Here is a 10,568-nt window from a genome sequence, read left to right as displayed (position 1 = left end):
AAAATTGCTGAATTTTCACATTTATGTACTGTTCAAATACTAAGTCGAGACGAGCGGTGAGGCAGCAGCTGGCTGAGCCTCACCATGGATTGCACAATCACTACACTAACTGTGCTGGCTTCCTCTGCAGTGAGACCGCATTGGTGTCCCTCTGCATATCGCTATTAAAGTGTGCAAAAGCTTTTAGTATATGAACTAAATTTTTACAGTTTTGCTGGTGTATATAATATAGAGCCACTTTATATTATAAACACTGTACTACAGTGTTTATTTTATTTTTATCAAACCTGTGTGCATAGGTGATGCACACAGTTCTCCTGCCTCATGACAGGGGGCGCTGGTGATTACAGCTTTTTGTTGTACCTCCTTGGCTGCAGAATAATAGAATTAGTGAGAGCAAGCTACAGTAAACAGTTAGCAAGTTAAGTGCAACCATCCAGTCATTTTTTTCGTGTTGCTTGGCCTTATTTTAAGAATGGAGGATTAAATATCTTAATTGAAAGAAATAGAGAGACTTTTAAAACTGTTGCATCAATAACAGAAGGAGCGGCGCATGGACTTCATTTATAAGTAATGGTAACACGATAATCACATTTTTTAATTCATTTTTTCTATGCTACAGTTTATATAAAGAATGCTGACATGACATTTTAAACAAAACACGTGAACTGTTGCCAATCAAATGGTGAATAAGCTACTCTGTAGAGTTCATATGTTTGTAAATCTGACTGTGATGACGTCAGTGCCTCACCAGTCATGAACCTCACCGCACGTCACTGACAGAGAGCCATGATGATTGAATCTGTCGAAATGCTTTATTCTTCTTCTTTTCCTTTTGGCTTTTCCCTTCAAGGGGTCGCCACAGCAAATCAGTGTCCTCAATCTTTAAAGGTTCGATCCACATGTTTGTTTTGGCCAAGCTTTTACGTCGGATGCCCTTCCTGACACAACCCTCTGTATTTATCCGGGCTTGGGACCGGCACAAGAAGACTTATGTCCCTTTGTGGCTACAGAACAAGCAACTTATTACCTATTTATATTATTATATACACCGTACACAACAAATTGATGGTTAGTATTAGAAATAAGTAGAACCCAGAAGTCAAGAATCATAATTTATTCAGGTATTGGTCATGTTATTGTAATAACATAGGAAAGAAATGATTGCAACATCTCAACATTACTATTTACTACATGTGAGCATTTCAAATGTTGGCACAGATTTTAGCATACACCATGGAGGTAAAGCTTGCTTGAGCTTGATTGCCTTCACAGGCCACATAAAATGTAACAGGCTAGGCCTGGCTATTATCACTTTGACACTTGTGATTTATTCAGTCATTTATTCATTTTTCTTAGCCGCTTTCTCCTCACTTGGGTTGCAGTGGGTGCTGGAACGTATCCCAGCTGTCCTTGGACAGCACGCGGGGACACCTTGACCTGGTTGCCAGTCAATCGCGAGATGCACAGAAACAAACAACTATTTGCGCTTACACTTGTACCGAGGGGCAATTTGGAATGTTCAATCACCCTGCCATGCATGGTTTTTGGAATGTAGGGGGAATCCGGAGGAACGCGGAGAAAACCCACACAGGCCGGGGAGAACATGCAAACTCCACACAAGGAGGCTGGAGCTGCAATTGAACCTGGTACCTCTGCACTGTCACAAGTCAATGTGCTAACCACTTGACTATTGGGCCGCCACCTGTTATTTCGACAATATAAAAGGAAAATGCTGGTTTGATGCTTGCATGACCTTATAATAAACACACGTATAATAAGAAACATACAAATATCAGTGACTAACACACTCTCAAAGTATGATACAGTACATGAAATGGATTTGAAAACTTAATGTGAATTGAGTAAAAAAAGTCTTCATAGCAGGGAATCTCCAAGTATTTCTTTGAGTGTCATGGGTTAACAGGGTTCAGGAGAACATGCCCCGACCTAATCTTTCCAACAATGGGTGACTTGAAATGATCTTTGTCTTGCAAAGTAGCACTTCAAAGTGTCAGCAGGTGACTATTTGTCCTAAATGATACCTACCCGGTGCTGCTTTCCCTCCATTTTTTCCCCACAATCAGCATCTCACACACAATTGTTCTTTTCAATTTGGTGTTAACAATAAAAGAGAAGGGAATTAAATGTGATCGACTCTATAGTTAATTTATTCAACATCTATTCTACACATTCAAAAAAATGAATGACAAAATAGAATCAAACAAAGAAGTTGAAGAAAACTATTTCAAAGTATGTGGCCTCCATTTTAAAAGCAAGCGTATTAATGCTCATGGGCCATCAATTTGAAAAAGAAATAAAAGCTAAGAGGAACCGTTATCAAAAGCCCAAAATGTTTATAATCTACACAAGTGAGAAAACGTTTGTCACTCCAGTCCGAGTTTGAGTAGTCAATCTCCTCACATTAATTTGAAGATTCTCCTCCATCCACATTCAAGAAAAGTCTTCAGGCATGTAACCAAGCCATACGTTTTGCTTTTTTCAGCATTGTGTTTGTGCTTGATGGCAGCAAAGATTGCAGTGTCAAACACATCTTTGAGGCTATGCTGGGTCAGAGCGGAACATTCCATGTAGCTGTGAGCTCGGATCCTGCGTGCCAGCCTCTTGGCCTGGCCTGGTGCAACTGGTTTGGCATGCTGTCGGGCAAGATGAACGAGAATGTCTGCGTTATGGCAATGGTCAGACTGGGTACCCACCAGGACGATGGGGGAGGTGGGGTTCTGTGTACGGATCTGTGGGACCCATTTGGAAGTGATGTTTTCCAATGAAACAGGATTGATGAGGCTGAAACATAGGATGAAGACATCCACGTGGGCGTAGCATAGAGAGCGAAGATGGCCAAATTCATCCTGTTGACACATAAAATCACTGATAATTTCAAAATAAATTTTACAGTCACAATGGCGTATTTACCTGTCCAGCTGTATCGATCAGTTTAAGTCGTGTTTGCACACCATTTACATCAACCAAACCTGTAAATTGCCGGTAGGGAACATTGAATCAGTAATGGTCGATTATCAACATTTTTTGATGATCTTGTCCTACCAGTAAACACGTCGAAGGCCGTCTGCCTGTACTCGTGGTTGTACCCATTGAAGATGTAGCTGATGATCATGCTCGTCTTCCCCACAGCTCTATCCCCAACCAGGAGGCAGCTCAACTCCTCCCTTGGCAAGCTGACTTTTTCGTGCCTCTGAGGAACCTGTAGTGCCATCTGTTTATTTTTGTTTGTATTTTTGTTTTTTCCCCTGTATATTCAACACATCATCGGCATGCCACACCATTCAGGAGGATGGTCACATAACATGTAATGAAGAGATGTTTTGCCTTTTGGTGACTCCCTCCCTGCCAATCCGCCCCCCTAAAAAGGAAAATAGACACTTCCAGTTTAAAAGAACAAAAGCAGCCAATGAAACGAGTGATGCCCAAGCCCAACAGTCACTGTCCGATTCCGTTTGCTCCTCATTTGCATGGTCAAGCCCACTTTCATTGTTTGGTGTGGTTCTCATACATTTCTTTATAGCATTTTCCTTTGTGTACAATAAATAGCCCACCACACGTGAAACCCAAGTTGCGATAAGCAGAAGATGGACCAATGAATGAACAAAAACAAACAAATAACGAGAAGGAAAATATAACTGAATAAACTACAATGCAAAGAAGTACTGTACTTTTGTTTCAATTTCAACTAAAACGATCGGTTCCATTCATTTTCAAGATTAATTTTCCTCACAGTATAATCCCGGAAAAAAAAAGATTAAATAGAACAAACATGGATGGTTTAGCTGAACAACAAATTCAATCATTCAAAACAAAAAGCCCCACACGCCACTAAAAAATGAGGTTTGGCTCGACATATTTCTCTAATGCAATGTCAGTTTTGGCACACAGAGGGAAGTGTTGCTCTGATTTGAAAACTTCACAGAACAGTACAGCATTGAACTGTCCTAAAACATTCACACAGAAGATCACGGTGTATCTTTAATTGGGGGTTCACTGTTCGTCATAGAGTTTTGCGTGCATGCAAATGAAAATTACTCCATTTGTTCCGCTCTTCAACGGACGGTTTATATGCTGAATGTGCAGAGACCACTCTGTGCTCACATGTCAACTGTAAATCAAAACATCTACCATGACCTGGAAAAAAAGATCTACCTCATCCAGTGTCCTTCATAATCTTCCAGAAAACTACCATATACTGTATATTGGAGCCGTGAAACTGTTTCTGCTTCAAGCCTCTGGTGGCCAGAATATAGGCCAGGACCAGGTGATCACAAGGATTTTCCACATTATGACAACCAGGCCTTTTCTAAAGTGTTGACAACTATGCATGCTCTCATCCCTTAAATGTAAAGTGTCCTTGAGTGTTTTGAAAGACGCTTAGAAATAAAATGTATTATTATTTTAAAGTGTCCACGACAAATCCAAGATGGCGCCCGAGTAGGCATCCGTCAGCAAGTGCTCTTTGAGACTTTCTTTTTGTTGTTGTTGTTTTTGTGTTTTCTTTTGTTTTCTTGTTGTGCGCCGTGTGGAACGGATACAGATTGTTTTTCAGCATCAGTCATCAAGGAGGAGACTGTGCTGAGCGGTTGCGTCTTCTCGGAAGCACGAATATGCCAGCACTGTCTTTGATTAGGAGGAATGTCGGTGCCATTTGACTGTCATCGCTGGACAGCTCTGGGGTGATTGTGCTTTCTTGAGCCTGTAATGGGCAGCATTTTCACAGCCCCGTTTTTGTTTTTTTTATCAGCGGAAAGGTCGGTGCTGTTGGGCAGTCTGCGACTAGATGAATGCATGGCTTGAGGAGCATGCGATGGGAAGAAATAAACGTCAGCGCAGAGCGCCGATGTGTATGTGTAACTGTCGTGGCTTGGAATTGAAGCGGATTTATGTGGCACAGGAGATGTGAGACAATTTCTTTTTGTCAATGGATGCGACAGCTTTGTGTTTGCTTCAACAAATAGCTTGTAGTAGATATGCACATTCCACCATGATGTCGATCCACGGGTGACAAGGCTGCTTTGATCCTGTCCTTTTTCATCTAGACCTGCTTCATACAACAAAGAGGGTGCAGAAAGTGCTTAAGATTGAATGACTTTGTCTTAGTGTAATCATATTGTTTTTTTATTTTGTTTTTTCTTCTTTTGACTTCAAGATGGCGCCGCAAGAGTGACTGCCTTTCCAGCACGCCCTGTATTTAGTTTTTCTACTTCTTCCTTCCGTAACTTTGCTGCTGCGAAATATAAATTTCTTCACTGTGAGACTAATAAAGGCTAATCCAATCCAATCCATCCCAAGCACTGGTACACATACAGGCTGTCGAGTAAGGCTATTTAATAAACCCCCATCCGCTCTGGTAATTCTTTACACAGCCACACTTATACCCAACAATGACTTATTTGAAAGTGGTCACACCCACTCAAAGTCCTGGTCCACGTGCTGGCTGTCAATTTAGACTTTATTTGTTACGCCGCTTTCTATGATATTCCGTGTTTTTCCCCTGCATGACATGCATGCCGGACAGACCACAGGCACTCTTCAGGAAGGTGTAATTTCAGGGGTTCGGGCTATCTCGCTAACAGCATGCTACAATTGCTCCAGATAAGTGCTGATGCAAATTAGCGTGGTCTGTCTTTTCAGACACCACAGAGTGTTAGAAGGTTAAAAAATGTGCTTTTCTCGAAATAAAAGTTTTATGATAGTAATGGATTAACCATAGAGCTGACAGATCCCAAAGGGGAAATATGTTGCAACTGTCTTGTAAGAGATGAGCTACAACTGCTTTGTGTAATAATGTGTAGTGACCTGTTATTGTTGATGGGTAACAAACTTGTGGATTCTCTTTGAAACAGTTATGGTGAAGGTGAATTGTACGCATATTGTAAAATGTGGTTTTAGACCAGCGGGAAATGTTTGGGGCTGAAAATATGACTTTAAAACAACGCATTGTCCCTTATCTGTCTAGCCCTGCAGGAAGCTGGGTGTGCATTGTGTTGTAAGGTCTCAACTTCCTGTTTGCCGTTGTTTCAAACTCAGCCTTTCTCTCGCTTTACTCTCCCACTCTTTCCCACCACCTGCGGTGTTACACACTTCTGAGATATAGGGGCAACATATGGGTCCCCTGACGCCCATCATGTTACCAGCTCGGCACTCTTGGGACCCCCCTTGCCAGATGTTGCTAACAATACTGTTCCTTAACTCAAGGTAAATGTCCAACACAGGAAACAGCCCCAACCACCACAATCACACCATACCTCCTCAAAGAGACCGCTTTCCCTTCATTATTAAACATGGTATTTTCCGGTGTATAAGGTTACAAAAGCCTCAATTTTCTTCAAAGATGACCCTGCGCCTAAAAAAAAACCAGATGCACCTTATATGTGAATTAATACAGGAAGTAAACAGGTCTCGCAACTACTGCCAGCAGCCACGACTTAATTCCCCCCATAGAAGAAGTAATGCGTAACCCCAGCCTCTACTGTAGCGCATTATAATGTGGTGTACCTTTTATGAGGAAAACTTTTGCATTTTTATATATTATATTTAGAAGACATTTGTCATTCAATAAATGTGCCCCTTATACTCCGGTGCGCCTTATATATGGACACAGTTTGAAAATACAACATTAATTGGGGGTGGGTCTTATATTGTGGGCCGCCTTATATGCCGGAAAATACGGTAAACAGTTCGAATCAAAGCAAAGCTAATTTCCCACAACCATGAAAACCGGTTGCAGAGGCCCGCACTCTGTGTGAGAGTACAATAGAATTTGGCAGCGTCACTCCTTGTGTGGGAGTGGGCCTACATGAGGCTTATTAACATGACTTACTGGCTGTGAACCAGACAGCTGTTTTTCTTGCTGCACCTGCGACCTTTACATGTACTTTGCAGCAGATGTCAGCAGCGCACCGATCAGTGTCTGCAGTCTGATGACTCCACATCTCCTAATCTAATCATGTCATCTCTAAGTATTCTCACGCGCTTCATGGAGTGTGGTTATTAGTTAATGTTGTCGAAATGAAATACTAACATAGATTGAAAGAGATAATCTTCTTACTAAAGGTTGGCCGGTTGATCAAGATTCGCTCTGTGTGTAAAATGTCCCTCCAACAATGCGAAATGTTTCCTTCCTGCTTGAATTATACTTGTGGGTGTGTGTGTATCTAAATACTGCATCTACAATTGAATTGGTTTGCTGTGTGGTATGTGGTTTGAATTGTTGGATGTGAACATGGTCTGTTAACATCTGACAACAATGGAGAATCTGTCAGATAGGTGTTAAAAGATTAAACTCCAACCTAAGCCTGAGATCCACATGGCAGACAGCACACAAAACAAGTGGCTGGCACAGAGATGAAGGGATCAAGTCCCCATTTGCATAACATCTCGCCCCATAATGTCACTTTTAGTAGATATTCGCTAGCCTCTTAAGGGCGAGGGATTATAGAGGGTTGGCGCTTCCATTTCCCGGAGACACTGTGTTATGGCAATGGTCCTTCCTGGACCTTAGGTGTGACTTCATGGTCGCGATTGGGGTATTGCTGCTTGCTGTGCACATGTTTAACCTAATCTCATCTGCCATTGTTTACAATCTCAAGGTCAAAGGGCTTGACCTGCTTGCTTGAATTCTACATAGACATTGTGATGGATTAACTGGAGTGCTGCCGATTGCTTGTTTTAATTGCCCTCTATACATTGCGTGACATGTGCCCCGCGACTGACAGGTGATCCATCTAGGACTCATCCCACCGTAAGCCCCAGCTTCCACATGACACTGAACTGGATAAGCACTATAGAAAATGGCTGGATGTAGGCATTGCGTGACAATTGCATGACCCACGTATTTGGATGAATACTGTTTACAATACATCATCTGTGTTAAGTCTGTTCTGTTGGAATTACAGAGCAGAGAGGCGGGAGAAGCAGAGAGTAGCGAAGAAAATGTCTTAACAAAAAATATTTGCATGGGTCGACTGGAAAAGCAAAATTGAAAGTGCAAAAAACATCCTGACCTCCCAGCCCCCAAACTCTAAGTAGCAACAGAACACACCACTGTTTGAAACAAAACAATGTGACACAAACAGAAACAGAAACAAGAGAGGAAGAGAGGAAGAAAACAAGGGCCAGATCAGGTCCGCTATGTCATTTTATGTATGTATATTGCAGTAGTGGACCGTCAGGGCCTGCAAGGCCTTCTCTGCTGTCCTAAAATATCTGAATTACAGACTGATGTTAATTATATTTTGTCCATGAATTCTTATTAAATACTGTAATTCCAAATTGTCTTTCAGTTTCCTTTCATTGCTTTTCCCCTGTTGTGCTGCTTCCAAGTCTGTGTTTTCGCATTTAAGCATTTAACCAATCACATTTCAGCCATCATTTGTGACCAGAGTCATACATCTACCTGGACGCCTTCACTGTCACGTCCGCTCGAGGAGTGGTGACAGGACTCGATGGACGAAGAAAAAATAGGAAGGGGTTGGATCGGAAATACACGATGGAGACAATAAGTTCAAGAAAGGTTTTTACTGAGACACGCAGGCAAAACAGAAGGTAAGGTAACCAAATAGACGAACGAGACCAACCTGCGTACTGCTGGGTGACAGGGTAACAAGAGAGAATACACCGGCAAGGACCGAGCGGGAACGCGTGGCTTTTATAGCCAGAAGGCACAATCAAGGAAATGGTAATCAGGTGAGTGAGCCCGGAGAGCAGGGAGGGGAGGGGCGCGCACCTGGGGCCAAGGAGGATGTGACATTCACAATCAGTTCTGTTGCATAAAATAAGTGTCAATGAAACTGTTGCTTCAACCAATCAGATTTAGAATTGGCGACAACAAGGCCTTCTTGCAGGCCTTATTTCCTGGCTAAGAGTACCTTCTCGTGGACTTGGAGTAAATCACACCACTTTTTATATTAGTTGCAGTCACAGCTGTAGCCGGAGTAAAGGTCGTATAGTCATATAATAGTTATAAAGGGTTGGATTGATTCAGACATAGCACTACTGAAGGCCTGGGTGTGACATTTTTCTAAACTACACTTCTAACATCTAAATGTTAGTCTTATGGTGCATCAGAGACTCCTTATGTTTTCCACCTTAAACCAGGTGCATATTTGACTTGTACCAAGAAAACAAAAACAAAAAATACATCTGTGACAGTTTTGTTCTACCAGTGCTTTTGCAGTCAATCGGAATCAATTTCATAACCAGTTTTTATATCATTTGGATGGGAACCGACATCGGGTAAACAAGCCCCATTGTCCCCATGTCCCCATTTCTCAGTAACGTCCAAGTTTTTTGAGGCCTTTGTTGGCCAGAAAACAAGCATCCGCATCAATTCAGTCACCCCTGCGCCATTAAACCCCGGCGTGGACCCAGAGGCGACAGGACTAATCCGACTTCACCCTACAGAGAGCACCGCAGGGGATCTGTCCATTTGATTTGTGGGATATGCGGCAGTCCGGCTTCACAACTATCATGCGTGTGTCTTTCGTAGAACGCGTCATATGACCTGGACTCTCTGAGCATCTATGTTACATTCAGGAATTGATTATACACACAGTTTGGGTGGGTGGGTTCCCAAAGAAAACACTAGTTTTCGGACTCGGACCTCTTAAAACAGGGGTTCTGAACCTTTTTGACTAAAAGCAAAATCTTTGGAAATATATTTCACTGAGAGCTATTTATGTATCAATATATATCACAATAAAATACATATTTAATTATATAGTCATGGTGTCAGAATTGGTCTGGAAGACAAGACGACGATAACAGAACTTGGAACGGAAGGTTCCACGGAGGAAAAAGAAAGCGAGAAATACGAAATTGAGCACAAACCCCAGCAAAACCTGGCAAAAATGAAAGCTTTACGTCCACCTGTAGCTAACAGGTAACGTGGCTGAAAACCGGAAGTGATTCAAGAAAAGTTTTGAACTGTATTTGTCTGCGATTAGAGCTGATGAAAGGAGTGCTAAGATGAAAGCATCTGTGTTTTTAACGTCGTGGGAGAGGAAGCTCTAGATCAGGGGTGGGCACTCCAAGTCCTGGAGGGCCACCCTTCTGCATGTTTTCCAAGTCTCCTTGTTGCAACACACCGGATTCAAATGAGCACGTTCAGTCTAAGGCTTCCGCAGAGCTTGGTGATTATCTGATCATTTGAATCAGGTGTATTGTAACAGGGAGACTTGGAAAACATGCAGGAGGGTGGCCCTCCAGGACCAGGAGTGCCCATTATTTTCCATTATTTTTGAAAGCTTCATCTAGAGCAGAGGTGGGCAAACTTTTTGACTCGTGGGCCGCATTGGGTTCTAACATTTGACAGAGGGGCCGGGCCAGGAGCATTTGGAGGAGGTGTTTGGGCCGGAAATACTCCGAACAAGTTATGTCCATAATTTATAAAATCACTTCAAATGACTTCGACTGAGCGTATTTTACAAAGATTCCACAGCATATAGCTATAGTTTACGTTTTAAGACTTGCGCTGAATATTCATGAAGTCTTGTTTTCGAGTTGATGACGATCCCCATGTGACGTCACATTTGGACCGC

The 10,568-nt window shown here is 42.3% G+C and overlaps 1 protein-coding gene across 1 annotated transcript; it reads right to left on the bottom strand.

Moving 5' to 3' along the window:
- Positions 1-1,225: 1,225 nt before the first annotated feature.
- On the bottom strand, positions 1,226-3,253 carry LOC148893735 (rho-related GTP-binding protein RhoV-like). The gene is made up of 3 exons (XM_089004529.1): positions 3,067-3,253; positions 2,935-2,993; positions 1,226-2,870 (listed from the first exon to the last, which is right to left on the bottom strand). The coding sequence occupies exons 1-3, from the start codon at positions 3,233-3,235 to the stop codon at positions 2,421-2,423; spliced, it is 678 nt and encodes a 225-aa protein (XP_088860655.1). The 5' UTR covers positions 3,236-3,253; the 3' UTR covers positions 1,226-2,420.
- Positions 3,254-10,568: the final 7,315 nt, after the last annotated feature.

This window comes from Hippocampus bargibanti, linkage group LG09 (assembly GCF_051943395.1).
Source record: "Hippocampus bargibanti isolate YZ-2025 linkage group LG09, ASM5194339v1, whole genome shotgun sequence".
In the NCBI taxonomy this organism is placed as follows: Eukaryota; Metazoa; Chordata; class Actinopteri; order Syngnathiformes; family Syngnathidae; genus Hippocampus; species Hippocampus bargibanti.
The sequence above is the reverse complement of the archived record's forward strand: the minus strand, read 5'-3'. Positions and strand labels throughout refer to the sequence as shown.